The 16,127-nt window shown below is 33.3% G+C and overlaps 2 protein-coding genes and 1 long non-coding RNA gene across 4 annotated transcripts; 2 read left to right on the top strand and 1 right to left on the bottom strand.

Moving 5' to 3' along the window:
- Window positions 1-3,172: 3,172 nt before the first annotated feature.
- LOC132254807 (uncharacterized) lies at window positions 3,173-3,628 on the bottom strand. Its single transcript, XR_009467189.1, has 3 exons — window positions 3,459-3,628; window positions 3,310-3,367; window positions 3,173-3,232 (listed from the first exon to the last, which is right to left on the bottom strand). It is a non-coding gene; the product is annotated as an uncharacterized LOC132254807 (long non-coding RNA).
- Window positions 3,629-5,527: 1,899 nt separating this feature from the next.
- On the top strand, window positions 5,528-8,658 carry LOC100241796 (putative disease resistance RPP13-like protein 1). The gene is made up of 2 exons (XM_019223418.2): window positions 5,528-7,125; window positions 7,789-8,658. Exons 1-2 carry the CDS (start codon window positions 5,725-5,727, stop codon window positions 8,656-8,658), a joined length of 2,271 nt encoding a protein of 756 aa, XP_019078963.1. The 5' UTR covers window positions 5,528-5,724.
- Window positions 8,659-9,320: 662 nt separating this feature from the next.
- Window positions 9,321-10,663, top strand: LOC109123444 (uncharacterized). Of its 2 annotated transcripts, XM_019223273.2 has the most exons (4): window positions 9,321-9,915; window positions 10,022-10,074; window positions 10,185-10,261; window positions 10,482-10,663. In XM_019223273.2, the coding sequence occupies exons 1-4, from the start codon at window positions 9,786-9,788 to the stop codon at window positions 10,546-10,548; spliced, it is 327 nt and encodes a 108-aa protein (XP_019078818.1). In that variant the 5' UTR covers window positions 9,321-9,785; the 3' UTR covers window positions 10,549-10,663. The 2 variants fall into 2 exon arrangements, 1 of the variants encoding a protein (XP_019078818.1); XR_002031184.2 differs by lacking the exon at window positions 10,185-10,261 and having other exon boundaries at window positions 10,022-10,120.
- The last annotated feature ends 5,464 nt before the right edge of the window (window positions 10,664-16,127 follow it).

The following is a 16,127-nucleotide window of genomic DNA, read 5'->3' on the forward strand; positions in this document are numbered from 1 at the left end:
TCAGAAAAAGAATAGTAATGTGAGTTATGTATTCATACTAACCCATTCTCTTGGGTCGGAATCGAAGGAGCCCAATCAATGGAGAATTGGAAGACATCTTTCCCTATGTCATACAGTTTGAAGAACGTTTGACAAAATTCAACCTAATTTATTATGAAAGTGTTAATAAATATGGAAGAAAAAAAAATAGAATAGAAGAAAAATATAAACATGAAAGCATACCACTGTTTTGACACTCTGAAACCGGAACTTGTCTCGATTCTTCAATCGTAATGAATCCAAAATTTGGATATGAGAGTTTTTGAAGTCAATGACGCACAGATACCAATGACTAGGGCATTCGTCATGCATTGGAATAAATAGTTGTAAAGTTAGAAAAACAATATATATGAGTTGGGGCACAAAAAATCTACTATATTATAGGTGAAAACAATATCTATTCTAAATTTCATATATGCAATTAAACATTAAAAATAATTACTAACCTTCTCGCAATCATCCAATTCGCTAATGTACTTACTCACGATGGATGTTTTTCTATCGAAAAAAGGATGAGGACTCCTGCACAAAATCATTTGCTAATAAGAAAACATAATACGAACATTAGTATATTGTACTTAATATGTAAGTAAACAACAAGAGAAATATGAGCTTACTGAAAATGTCGTGGGAAGATAGCATCTTATACTTCGTATGCCTATGAATTGTCTTTCAAAATAATTTAGCTTTGAGGCTTCTAGATTTATTACATGTTGTTGAACAATAACTTCAATAAATTTATTTAACTAATATAGCATGCATTTGATATAAATGAAGTAGGTACTTACAACATCCATCAAATTTTGTCTAGGACGTAAGCACTCAAAATCTCCACGAACTCCATGTTCATGACCAAAGTCAACAAGACGCTCACTAAAATAATAATATGTTCAAACAAACTTGAGTAAATTGGAAGCATATGAAGGCTAAAATTGTAACAACACATCTATGAATGTTCTAGACATGACAAACCTTTTTGACAATGCTTTATTGAAAACATAATCAGCGACAAGAGATTGAAGTACATTGAATGATTGAGTATCCACCACGTCTTCACGAATGGACATGGGGATTGACTAATTCGAAAACAAGACATAATTATTAACTATATATGTTAAGTATTAAAATAAGAACAATGATATTAAACTATTTGTATTATACCTCTGATGCTTCACGTTTTACCATCTTCCTTAAATTGTGTACAAACGAGGAGACCTTGAATTTACTTGGTTTCCTCTCCCTTGATGTACGTGTTTTCATGACATGATTAGGATAACCACATAGTGCTCGTAATGGTTCCTAATATGGAAAATGCCATTAATATACATCTATTTACAATGTAATGGTTAAGTAGTTGTAAAGAAAATAATTTTTTCTTTTATATGATACATACCTTTCCATAATCTCTTCTACTCCTTTTGATTGGAAGTGGTAAAATATTTTGATTTTCGTCTGGAATGATATGCACTTCAATTGATGTAGCACATGCATCTTCATTCTTTTCATTCAAGTCCTCGGTGCATAACTTCTCATTTGACAAAGTGTGAAGATAATGTTCATTCACATTCATATTGTTCGTATCTTCCAAACTTCTCTCGCATGAGAGCATGTCATTCTTCGTTCCTTCCTCGTGCATTCTCAAAGGTTTTCCGCTTGACCTAAGGAAGAGACCTTTCACTGTAGTATAATTCTCCTCAAATTTAACCAAAATTTGATCACAACTACTACTACTTGCACCATAAGCCATATCAATTAGATTTGTCTTTAATTGTTGAAAGGTTTTATCCATCTCCATTAAGTTCCCACCATCAACCTAGTGATATATACGAACGTGATTAATAACATCATAATACAAAGGTTCAATGCTAATATAGATAGTCACGATGAATATTGTAAAACACTTACTCATTTAATAACATCTTTGTTTAGATTGATTACAAATTTCTCATCGTCCTCATTCTCACTCGCCATTGTCGTTGCATTTCCATCAACGCAATCCCTTATCTCATTTTCTATCACCCATATTTTGAGCTACAATATATTCATCAAAATATAATACATATTAGATTTTAAAGCACTAAAAACTTAAATCAATAGTAAACGACTTTCAAAACTATAACTTACATTCTCATTTGCATATCCACCAAGTTTTTTCAATCTTCGTTTCCTGTCCAATACTTTATCATCTCCCCAAGCAGTAATCCGAGGAGAAGGTCGAGTATATAGTGGTAGAAATTTCTCTTCAAACGATATATGCTCGTGGTAGAATAACTACGAGTAAATTTGATATAGATATATAGTTAGTTCATAAATTATATTAAAACAAAATCGTATTTCACTATGATGTAAATTAATTACAAGGACATGACCATTAAAAACAATAAGCAACCGCAAACCCCACTTTGTTGTTTCTTCTTAAACTCTTCAATCCCGTGCACAAGATAGGACAACACAAATTCTGCCCAATTCATCTTCTTTATTGAATCGATGTCTTCCATAAGATGTAAGAAAGAACGATTCACAAAAAGCTTCATTGTTGGGCACAATAATGCACCCAACACAAATAATACAAAACAAACTTTAAAATCGTTTCCACCCTCTTTATCCTCCCTAATTTGATTTTCTAACATCACTAATGGCAATCGCCCTTTTTTATCACAATATTTTTTACATAAATCGTTCTTATGGCCAACATCTTTGTTCATGCCAATCTTGAACCCTCTTGCCCTCAATCCCATAATAAATTCAACATTAATGGGGAATAATTTGATACAAGTATTGTACAACTGTAACATATAAGTGTTCGGATTAAAACTATTTATCAACCAAAGACATAACCCATGATCAATTTTCCTACATCGAAGTTGCAAGAGGCTACCAAATCCTATTTCTTCTATGGCTGCCTTTTGCTTTGGTTCTAATTTTTCAATCACTCTAATCACTCGCTCGGGGAAGCATCGATTCTGAAGATATAACTGAAAAGATACACAAACATCAAACATGTTTACATTAATATAATTTCCAACAAATACATAAGTAAAGAAATTAAATATTCATTACAAAAAAAAATTACCTTTGGAACCACACCCTTTTGAAGTGAATATTGTTTTGAACTTTCTTTGGACTTTGCATTGAAATTTTCTTTTTCTACTTTTGAAAGTGCATTCCACTTCTTGCCCAATTTTTTCCTCAACTACATTAATTGGTCACATAATTTAAATTCTAATTTTAAAATGTAATTATATTAGACATAGCAATATTACTCCTTACATCATCATTTATCTTCACTCCTTTATCCTTCTCTTTCATCATGGCTAATTGATCGTTACTACAAAACAATTTCAAACAAATTTAACAATAACAACCACAAAAATTACATTAAAAAACATATTATTTTACATATTTCTATTTTCCCTTACTAGTAATGTATCCAAGCGCCGATAGGCCTCTTTGGATTTCTAACAACTTCAAGACCATCGCGTTCGCTCCTAAAAATTAAATCAAATCATTTAAGTCAATTTTTATAATATGATTTCGGATATAATAAATCAAACATACTTTCACCACCACATTATCTCAACATAAGTTTTTTTTTCACATTTCAATAAATTTTATATTTATATCTTACTACAATCAATCAAATGCCAATTAAATACAAATACCATTACAACTACAACATCCTCCCTAAATATCTTTACATTTAAAATGATGACAAAATTAACATATAAATTTTTTTCAATGTTCAATAATGGATCTAACCACACTCTTTTTCTATAATGTAATCAATCCATAAATCTAACGAAAAACATGAAATATAATGGATACAATATTGTAAAACACATAATTACTACTCACATTTTTTTCCCTTTATATAGAACTCGCCAAATAATTAGGATACAAGCGCCTTTTGAGTAACTAACAATTGTGTCCTTCTCAGCTTTCTTTTCCTTAGTACTACACGTCCTCTTCTTCTTCTTCCAACTACGTCTTCAATTCGGGTTTTTAAACCATTAAATTTAGAACTTGAAAACACCCCCTTACACTTCTTAAACAAAATATAAAATATGAAGAAAATACAAGGGTTATGAAGATTCCACTAAAATTCTCCGTGTGAAAGAACCGAAATTCTCCGTGTGACAAAATGCAGGGGTAGGGAGGAGAGAAAGCAAAAATTCAGAAAATCTACATAAAATCTTCGAGAAGAAGAATCTAGCAGAAAAAATAGCTGACCTGGACATCGGGAGAAATGAAGTCTAAGACTCGGATCTTGGCACCGACCTCGCCCACAATCCTGAGCTCGCGGTCCTTGAGGGAGACTTCTTTGATGAGGTCAAGACGTCGGCTTGGAGGAGGTTGGCCCGGTTCACGGCGATGGTGGTCTCCACTTAGCTATGGAGACGTCTTTGATAAGGTCTACGACGTCGGCCTCAAAGAGGTTGGCCCGGTTGAAGCCGACCGTGGTCTTCACCCAGCTGTGGAGAATCAGTGGAGAGAAAAACGGGAAAAGGGAGAGAAAACAAAGATGAGAGAGGGAAATGGGTGAGCTATGGAGGAAGTCGGCTATGGAGGATGAGTGAGGGTGGGCAAGAGCCACACAACCGGCTATGGAGGGGAAGAGAGCAAATTAGGGGGGGAAAAGGGGAAAAGGAGGAGAGATGGGGGAGAGAACGGGAGGGGGAGGTACCCGGTTTGAAATTTTTTTTTTTTCCTTTTCATTTGGATGGCTAAGATTTATTCATTTTCATCCAATGGCTGAAAAAAAATGAAGGCATGGTACTGAAGGAGATATTGTAGAATTTTCCCAGATTAAAATATCATCCTTTTTAATCTCCAAAACATACCTGTCTCAAGCCTTAATCCAATTCTTCATTTTTTTTCCTTTATTTTTAAAAATAGGACAAACCAATCAGGGTGAATGATAGGTTGCTCACCATTGCATCAGCAGGCGTCGTACCAGTCACCATTGCCAGCCTGGCCCTGACAATGGTGATAAGGGTTTGGAGAAGTGGATGGATGGGTAGAAAAGGAGGGTATTATGGGTATTAGACTTATAAATTTTATTTATTTAAAAAAAAATAGGTGGATGGTTACAGAATTTGTGTGGTCGCAATTAAAACTAGGACCCACCATCATTTCATTTTCTCCATACCTTGGAGAAGGGTGCTGCCCTTAATCTTAGAAAATAATTGCTCATATGATAAAATTTTTATTTTGACCAATTAATTTAATAATAAAAAAAATATTTCAAGTTTTATAAAATTATTTTTCCTACTAAACAAAGTTGATGAATGTATAGAAATGAGTAAGATGTTTATAATCAATTTTCATAGATTATTCAAGGGGCCAATTGCCAACTAATTCTTCTAAATGTAAGTAAATTATATGTTTATTTTCTACCCTTTTTTTCTCCCTTTATTACTTTGTGGGTGGGTGGGTGGGTGGGTGATCACTGGTTTGTAAACAAAGTCAGCACCTGGGGTCAACCATCTTCTCCAATAATTCATTCTAGCATTGGAATCCATACTTGCTTTTGGCCAAACCAGAACTGAGCCAGCTTCGCTACCAAGAAATTATTGCATTTTATCAATACAAACCAATCTTTTCCACTTTGGTGGTTTGATTTTGGATCGCTTACCTTCATTTTTCCTTGATTCATCACTCACTTTTCTCTACAAACCAACAGACATGGCTGGGGCTTTAGTTGGGGGAGCTTTCCTCTCGGCTTCTCTTCAAGTTCTATTTGACAGGTTGGCTTCTCGCGAGGTTGTGAGCTTCCTCCGGGGGCAGAAGCTCAGTGATGCGCTCCTGAAGAAGTTGGAAAGGAAGTTGCTGGTCGTCCATGCAGTGCTCAACGATGCTGAGGTCAAACAATTTACAGATCCATATGTGAAGAAGTGGCTGGTCTTGCTTAAAGAGGTTGTGTATGATGCGGAGGACATATTGGATGAGATCGCCACAGAGGCTTTGCGACACAAGATGGAAGCTGCGGAGTCCCAAACCAGCACAAGTCAGGTGGGTAACATCATGGACATGTCTACCTGGGTTCATGCCCCATTTGACAGTCAGAGCATAGAAAAGAGGGTGGAGGAGATCATTGATAGACTTGAAGATATGGCACGAGACAGAGCCGTCCTTGGGTTGAAAGAAGGTGTTGGCGAGAAACTGTCACAAAGGTGGCCTTCTACTTCTTTGGTGGATGAATCTCTTGTCTATGGCAGGGATGATGAAAAACAGAAGATGATTAAACAGGTGTTGTCTGATAATGCAAGGAGGGATGAGATAGGTGTGATTTCCATAGTGGGCATGGGCGGCCTTGGCAAGACCACACTTGCTCAGCTTCTATATAATGACCCAAGGGTGATGGAACACTTCGATTTGAAGGCATGGGTTTGTGTTTCCGAAGAATTTGATCCTATTAGAGTTACAAAAACAATTCTGGAGGAGATTACTTCATCCGCTTTCGAGACAAATAACCTAAATCAGCTTCAAGTTAAACTGAAAGAGAGAATTAATACGAAGAAATTTCTACTTGTCTTGGATGATGTTTGGAACGAGGACTCTAGTAACTGGGCTATGCTACAAACTCCACTCAAAGGCGGGGCAAAGGGAAGCAAGATTGTTGTAACGACCCGCAGCACCAATGTTGCAGCAGTTATGCGCGCTGTTTATTCTCAATGTCTTGGTGAACTATCCTCTGAAGATTCCTGGTCTCTGTTTAGAAAACTCGCATTTGAAAATGGAGACTCGAGTGCGTATCCACAACTAGAAGCAATTGGTAAGAAGATTGTGGACAAGTGCCAAGGTTTGCCACTAACTGTAAAAACAGTGGGGGGCCTTTTACATTCTGAGGTTGAAGCGAGGAAATGGGATGATATACTAAACTGCCAAATATGGGATTTGTCCACTGATACAGTTCTTCCTGCATTAAGATTGAGTTACAATTATCTGCCTTCACATCTAAAGCAATGTTTTGCCTATTGCTCAATTTTTCCCAAGGACTACGAATTGGAGAAAGAGCAGCTAATTTTGTTATGGATGGCTGAAGGTCTTTTACAAGAATCCAAAGGCAAGAGAAGAATGGAAGAGGTAGGTGACTTGTACTTTCACGAGCTTTCATCGAAGTCATTTTTTCAAAATTCAGTTAGGAAAAAGGAGACACACTTTGTAATGCATGACCTTATTCACGACTTAGCTCAACTAGTGTCTGGAGAATTTTCTATCAGTTTGGAGGATGGTCGAGTATGCCAAATCTCAGAAAAGACTCGTCATTTATCATATTTTCCTAGAAAATATAATACCTTTGATAGATATGGAACACTTTCTGAATTTAAGTGTTTGCGAACATTTTTATCATTGGGGATTTACAAGTTTGGCTATAGGGTTGGCTACTTAAGTAATAGAGTTCTACACAATCTATTATCGGAAATTAGGTGCTTGCAGGTGTTGTGTTTGCGTAACTATAGGATTGTTAATCTGCCCCATTCAATTGGCAAGTTACAACATTTGCGCTACTTGGATCTCTATAATGCTTTGATTGAAAAATTGCCTACATCAATATGTACTTTGTACAATTTACAAACATTGATATTGTCATGTTGTTTGAATCTGTATGAATTGCCTTCAAGAATTGAAAATTTGATTAATTTGCGTTATCTTGACATTCGTGATACCCCACTAAGAGAAATGCCAAGTCATATTGGCCATTTAAAATGTTTGCAAAACTTGAGTTATTTCATTGTGGGGCAAAAGAGCGGGTCGGGGATTGGAGAATTGAAGGAACTTTCAGATATAAAGGGAACACTTAGAATTTCTAAGTTGCAGAATGTGAAATGTGGCAGGAATGCAAGAGAAACCAATTTGAAGGACAAGATGTACATGGAGAAGTTAGTGTTGGATTGGGAAGCAGGTGATATTATACAAGATGGAGACATAATCGATAATCTTCGGCCTCATACAAACCTAAAGAGACTATCTATTAATCGTTTTGGTGGTTCGAGATTTCCGACATGGGTAGCAAATCCTTTATTCTCTAATCTCCAGACCCTAGAGCTTTGGGATTGTAAAAATTGCTTATCATTGCCACCACTTGGGCAGCTACCCTCTCTTGAACACTTACGGATCTCAGGAATGAATGGAATAGAGAGGGTGGGCAGTGAGTTTTATCATTATGGGAATGCTTCTTCCTCCATTGCAGTTAAGCCTTCCTTCCCATCCTTACAAACTCTAACATTTCAGTGGATGGGCAATTGGGAGAAATGGTTATGTTGTGGATGCAGACGTGGAGAATTCCCTCGTCTCCAGGAGCTTTGTATGTGGTGTTGTCCTAAACTCACTGGCAAATTACCAAAACAGCTTCGATCCTTGAAGAAACTTGAAATTGGTGGATGTCCGCAGCTGCTTGTGGCTTCACTTAGAGTTCCTGCAATCAGTGAATTGACGATGGTCGATTGTGGTAAATTGCATTTGAAAAGGCCATCTAGTGGCTTCACTGCTCTTCAAACCTCACACGTTAAAATTTCAAACATCTCTCAGTGGAAGCAACTACCAGTGGGAGTGCATAGCCTCTCAATTAGAGAATGTGATTCAGTGGAGACTCTAATAGAAGAGGAACCGCTCTAGAGCAAAAGTTGTCTTCTCAAATATTTGGAAATCACATATTATTGTTTGTCTAGATCCTTGCGCAGAGTTGGTTTACCTACTAATGCATTGGAATCACTAGAAATCTCTCACTGTTCCAAGCTAGAGTTTCTCCTACCTGTGTTGTTGAGATGCCACCACCCTTTCCCCGAAAATATACACATCAGAGATAACACCAGTGATTCTCTTTCATTATCCTTCTCCTTAAGCATCTTCCCAAGACTGCGGTTTTTTGAAATCAGTAAGCTTCAGGGGTTTGAATTCCTCTATATCTCCATTTCAGAGGGGGATCCCACATCTCTTAATTATTTGAATATCTCACGGTGCCTTGATGTTGTATATATTGAATTGCCAGCTCTCGACTCAGCACGGTATAAGATCTCCAGCTGCTTGAAGCTCAAGTTATTGAAGCACACCCTCTCAACTTTGGGGTGTTTGAGTTTATTTCAGAGTCCAGAATTGTTGTTTCAGAGAGATGGTTTGCCCTCCAATCTACGTGAACTTGAAATTTCATCCTGCAACCAACTCACATCTCAGGTGGACTGGGGTTTGCAAAGACTAGCCTCTCTTACAAAGTTCACAATCAATGGTGGATGCCAAGACATGGAATCCTTTCCCGGTGAGTGCCTATTGCCCTCCACAATTACCACTCTCAGAATTGAACGACTTCCAAACCTCAGGTCTCTGGACAGTAAGGGGCTTCAACAACTTACCTCTCTCTCAAACTTGTACATTGGCGACTGCCCTGAGTTTCAATCCTTTGGAGAAGAGGGGCTTCAACATCTCACCTCCCTCATAACATTATCCATTAGCAATTGTTCTAAGTTCCAATCCTTTGGAGAAGAGGGGCTTCAACATCTCACCTCCCTCGTAACATTATCCATTAGCAATTTTTCTGAGCTCCAATCCTTTGGAGAAGAGGGGCTTCAACATCTCACCTCCCTCAAAACATTATCCATTAGCTGCTGCCCTGAGCTCAAATCTTTAACAGAAGCAGGTCTTCAACACCTTAGCTCACTTGAAAATTTGCAGATCTCCGACTGCCCAAAGCTCCAATACCTGACGAAAGAGAGACTGCCAAACTCCCTCTCTTTTCTGGATGTTTACAAATGCTCTTTGCTGGAAGGTCGCTGCCAATTTGGGAAAGGCCAAGATTGGCAGTATGTAGCTCACATTCCACACATAATCATCAACAATGTGTTATACTGATGAAGATGGAAATATATCAATGTCAATCAGGTACTTGTTCCACACTCAAAATAACTTCCTTCAAAATAAACATATTATTAAGTTTATGCTTCAAAATTTCTTATCATCTCTGTTGTGCTTCCTTGCTTTCTGTAAGGTTTGGTTGATTTGGCTATGATCATAAAGGCATGGTGCCAAGCAGCTCTCAGGGTATTCTAAGTGACTTGGTCTTCTTGAGCCTCAATCATGATTTATGGTTAGTGAAATATTTTAATTGCTTTGATCCTTTGTCATGATCTATTATGGATTTGTACTTGTAGAGACTTCATTTTCGACTTCCCGATGGTCCAACAGTGGAGACCTCACAAGTTTTTCTTAATCATGACTGCATCATTTTGTAGGTTCTCGTTCCAATAGTTAAAGCATTTGTGCAGTGATGTATATCATGCTCTATGTCAATTGATAATAAAATTGTTATAAGGGATCTTCCAGATTGAAGGTGGAGTGAGGAAGATGTCATTTTAGTGTCTCGGTTCATTGTTCTTATTGAACGCAGAGCACCTTAATGGTACTGCATACTCAAATTTTACTGAGATTGCTCTGTTTTGGTTGGGCAGTCTGCACTTACTGGAGACAGTATTCACTATGGTTCTACTTGCAAGCAGGGAGAGATCACCTGAATGATAGTTGATACCACACCACCAATTAGCCACTGTCAAAAGGCAAGGATATGGGAATGCATCTTCTTTGTTATGTACTTAGCAGGACTTATTTCTTTTCTTTGTTTTTTTTTTTTTTTTTTTTGCCTAATTTTGATCTCATACAGTTCTTGTTTGGTGTTTCTTAGGTCTTGGCTATGATCAGAAATTTCCATGTACACTATGTAGCACACCCCACTTTTCAGGACCAGGAGGTCCATTTAGGCTCTCATTGTTCATCTCAGGAGAGTCAGATGTTTGTTTGAAAAGAAAAATACCAAAGTTCAGGTGAAGGCCTATACATTTGAGATTCCCATGAAGAATGTTGTAATTCAATTTATTCGATTTTGAGGGCTTTTGTAATTCTGTTTGCCATTGTGGTGTTGGTAACATTTGAAGAGGGTGGTAGACCATAACTCCCTCATTCAAGCTTCCAAACTTTGTATAGGAAAGATGATGTTGTGTTGACCTTACTCACTTCTTCACTTCTTCATGCAATGAAAATTTACTTCTCTTCTATATATGCTCACAGTCTGCTCAAGTTTTTACTTGCATTAAAGATGCTAGCGCTACTCGGTCACCTTATTGATCCCCACATCAACCATTAGGCCATTTTCAATAGGCAAGGAGATAGGAATATAGCACCTTCTCTTGTTTAGGTCAAAATATAATGTCTGCAGTATGCTTGATCATGTTTATAAATTGACATGATAGCCCAAAAGAGTATTTGATATATCTTTTATGATGTAGCCTAGTATATTTGTACCTATCTAAGTAGTTCGATGTATATATTCAAAGGATTTAGAACGTATGAAGCAAATAATTGAAAAAATTAAGTTATAAGGATAATTATTGGAAAGTGTCTCAAATTCTTTTCCGAGTCAATTTATAAGTCATTGATGTTTTTGCATTAGGACATATTCATGGAATAGACTTTCTTATTATTATAAAGGTTGAAATATCCTATTGTTAGATTTTCTTTTAAGCTATATTTATTTCTCTAAAAATTTGAAGGAAAATGTTTAGGAAAGAAAATAGAGATGAAAAGTAGAAAAAAAGAAAAAGTGCAAAAAATTAAAAATATGATTTAAAGTCAATAAATTATTTTTATATATTTTTTCAAATTCATTTAACTTATTTTTTTCTATTATATAAAGATTAAATAATTAAGAAATGTATAAATTTCAAAGTAAATTTAATTATGTTTTACTTTCTTTCATATTTTCTATGATGAAATTAAAATGAGAAAATCATTTTTCTCAACATGACCTAATAGTTCTTCATGGTTGAACTTACATAAGAGATAATTTTTAATAAAAAACTTTATCACTTTCAACTAAGTATTTGAATACCAAAACTTCTTATAGAAATGGTTAAAATTATGCATTAACCAACCTACAATAGTCATCTAAGAGAGGTGAATATAGTGTTAATCTCTTTTCACACACTATACAAAAATGAATACAAGAGATAATTTAAGCAATAATATAAAATAAATAGAAAAGGGACAAAAAGAATTTAAACTTAAGATTTTTATAGTGGTTCGGTGTAATCCTACTTATATCCAACTTATATCCACTCTCCTCAATTTTTAATCACGATAAATGTTCCATTAATCTAAGACTTTTTAAAGCTCAAGTCTTTAAACTCTTTATACTTGGATTATGGTTCTAAGATACCTTGTTATAACAAAACTTTTAAAGACAAATTCTCCAAACTTTTTCTTTTAAATTATGATTCCAAAGTACCCTTTCAAGCGATACCTTGCTCTTAAGCTGTCTAAGTGATTCCACACTAGTTAATCCTCATAAGATCTGCAATTGAAAGAAGATTAATCCTTGTGTACTATTTTGACTCAAATAAATACAAAGGAAACTAGGATTGAAGTGCATCATAGTGGATAAGTAAGATTATGAATCAAGGTGCACTCTAAAACACTTGGCGATTGATGGATGATAATCAATATTAGGTTCTTGGAGAGTCAACATTATGCTTTTAAGAAGATATTAATATCTATATTTTTATAGTATGTATTAACATAGCATATTTTTTGTATAAAAAAACATATAGTTTATGATTTTATTGTAATACTAGCATTCATATTTTACTAAAAAAATGATTTATTTTTTAATTTATTTGTGATTCTAAATACTGTTTATAAAAAATTCAAGTGTCAACAAATTTTTACTATTTCAAGTTTTAAAATGTTTAAAAGTGATATTTAGATACATAATATAAATCTATATTTTCCGTACAAGAGGTTCTAGCTTTTATATAGAATTTATTACTTATTTCTATTTTTAAAAGCAAAAAAAAATCTTAAAGAATATTTTTAACTTAAGCACTATTAATAAAAGTGGTACGAACCAAAATACTTTAATTTGAATTACTCTCAACTTCTTAATTTATGTAAATTATAAGGGAAAAAACTAAAGAACTAAATAGATACATACCATACATCCAATCTAAGAGGTTAACAATATAATGTGTTGAAAAAGTACATGTCTGTGTTGGAGTGCTTATGCATAAAATTGTAATTCTCATGTTAGAAAAAAGATTCAAACTTTATGCACTTTATATTGTGTGTCCATAGGGCCCAAGCCCCTGTATCCAAATGAAAATTCGGGTTTTTTTTTTTTTTTTTTTTTTTAACTTCTAAAGCTACTTTGAGAAAAAAAATTTAAAAGATGGTAGTTACAAAACTATTGACAAATCGTTGACACTTTTTGCCACATCGAAGGTGTCTTTTCAAAAGACATTTTCTATAATTTTCATATGAATGACACACGATAAAAAAAATTAAATTTACATTGAAGATGTCTCTTCAAGAAACACTTTCCATAATTTTATAAAATTAAATTTATATTTAAAAAACACATTTTTACAATTTTTTTTAATCAGTCATATATATTAAAAAAATTGAATATATATTAAAAGTGTATTTTAAAGAGACATCTTCCACAATTTCATAAAATCGAATTCATACTAAAAATGTCTCTTCAAGAAACACTTTTTCACAATTTTTTTTTTTTTTTTTGTTTATCAATTATACATATTAAAAAATTTTTGAATTTTTACTCTCATAATTCCACAAAATCAAATTTATACTAAAGATGTCTCTTCCAAAATTTCATATTAGTCACATAGTGAAGAAAAAGAATTTATACTAAATGACTTTTTAGGTGACACATTCCACAATTCGACAAAACTGAATTTATAATTAAGATGTCTTTCGAAAAGACATCTTCCATGATTTTCATACCGGCCGGTCACACAATAAAGAAAATTGGATTTATACTAAAGGTGTTTCTTCAAGAGATTAAAATTTGAAATTTTTGGATCTGCAAAGAAAATTTTAGGAATGGGGATCCAAAGGGACCAAAGAAATGGAACTTGGTTTCTATGCCAACAAAGTTATAATCAAAAGGTTTTGGAGAGGTTAATTGATGTCAAATAAGTCATAATCAAAAGGTTTTGGAGAGGTTAATTAAGGTGATCAAACTGTGAAGGCTAGTTCTCTGTCCCTAGTAGACAGCAGCAAAGACATATACTTAAGCTAATCTACTTCATGGAACATTTTAATTACTCCACTTCTTTTTCATGACCTTTCATTGACTTAGACTAGTTCATCTCTTGCAGCCAATGCCTATCTCCTTATAGTTGTCAAAATCAACTTGGACTAGTTCATCTCTTGCAGCCAATGCTTTTCTCCACTTGCATGCACATTAAATTAGAGACGACTTAATTCCCAGGTCTGCTGAAGATAAGCAACTTGCCTTCCCTCAATTATTAGGCCGACCTACCTTCATCCACCACCCCCACTTTCCATTTATATGCCCTTACTTTCACATTCTTACCCCATAAGATTAAGATTAAGATTAAGAGCATGTGGCCTGGTAAACAATGGTAAGGTACAGGGTCTACCATGAAAATTTGGAATTCAAAGTTCCTTTTTGGCTGCATCCAGAAGGAAAGGGAGGGAGAATTATGCTTTAGGAGTCTATTTGTTGATAATGGGTTAAAAGTCCTTAATTACTTGTATAATTGATAAGAATGATGTAAAATATGGAGAGACCAAAATACCCATTAAAGTAGTCATCTTAGTTAACATATAAAACGGAAAGTGATTGTAGGAAAAATTTGTTGTCTGTTGTACCAAAATTAGATTTTTGACCATTGGATTTACATATTTAATCATGACTATTGATTTGAATTGGAAAACACTTGCTACCGGTTTCTTATTGGAGGATCTAATTTTAAAGGATACAAATTTAGTAATAATTAAGTAATGGCATTTTATATTATTAAAATATATAATTTATAAGAAATAAAAATAATGTATTATCTAATTTTATCTTCCTTTTTATTTTTATATCAATATTATTTAAAAATATATAATAATAAGGGAGAATTGTGTTTTGAGGTGAGTTCAGACTGGTAATTGATCCAAGATCCTTGTATCACCCATATTTGAACTCAAAACCTAATGATGGAGTAGAAACTGAGGAGAAGTATGTTACTTTTCAAAAATACCCTTGATTGTCAAATTAAAAAATTAACTTGCTACTCTCACCTCTCTCTCACTCTCTTTCTCTCTCTTTATTTAGCTCCCCTATTTTTAAAAAATTTTAGAACTTTTTTATTTCATATTTAACCTATTTATAAATAAAGATTCTTCTTGTTAAATAATTTTATTGCAAAATTTATCTTTTAAAATTAAATTTAAATAATTTTATAGTGAAATTTATCTTTTTAAATTAAATTTTTATCCTTATTTATTTCATGTAGTAAACAAATATTTTAAATAAAAAAATCTACTTCAATTTATTTATGAGAATTACATTAAATCAAAATGCATTTTTAATTGATGGATATTGAAATTCATTTTTCTTAAATTTTATTTATTTAATATAATAAATTTAGAATTCAAAATAAAACCAACTTCCTTAATTCATAAGAAATAATTTTTTATTAAATGGTTGATAAAAAATTAAAAACTATTATTATATATTTTTATAACCTTTGGTTTCGATCATCCTTTGCCTTGGAAAATTAGTTATTTGTAAAAAAAGATAAAATAATAACTTATTTTATTAGAAAGAAATTTTATAATTCATTTTTATAACAGTAAAAAAGATTTTCTTAATTATTTCTGAATCCAACCAACAACTCTTTTGAGATTCTCTAGATTTTAAGAATTTTGATACATTCAACTATTAGAAAAAGAATTTCAAAATTTTTATAAAAATATATTTTTTAAATTTAGGTAAATAAATTATAAATTAAGAAAGATATAATCAATAATTTAAATTCTTTAATGATTTAAAAAGATATTAATAATAGTTTTGAATTCAAAAAATTGATATAATTAATTTTTATTAAATCAAAATATTTTAGAATATTATATTAGTAATTCGTTACTAAATGCATATTGCAAATGAAAAACTTTACTTATTTACATGCATGTTAAAAAAGTTGAACTTTATTCATTATTCATTCTAAATAAAATATTATTAAAAATTATTATTCTTTATTTTTAAGCAAGACAATTAAGAAGATGTTAAT

The sequence above is a fragment of the Vitis vinifera genome, chromosome 12, assembly GCF_030704535.1.
Source record: "Vitis vinifera cultivar Pinot Noir 40024 chromosome 12, ASM3070453v1".
Lineage (NCBI taxonomy): Eukaryota > Viridiplantae > Streptophyta > Magnoliopsida > Vitales > Vitaceae > Vitis > Vitis vinifera.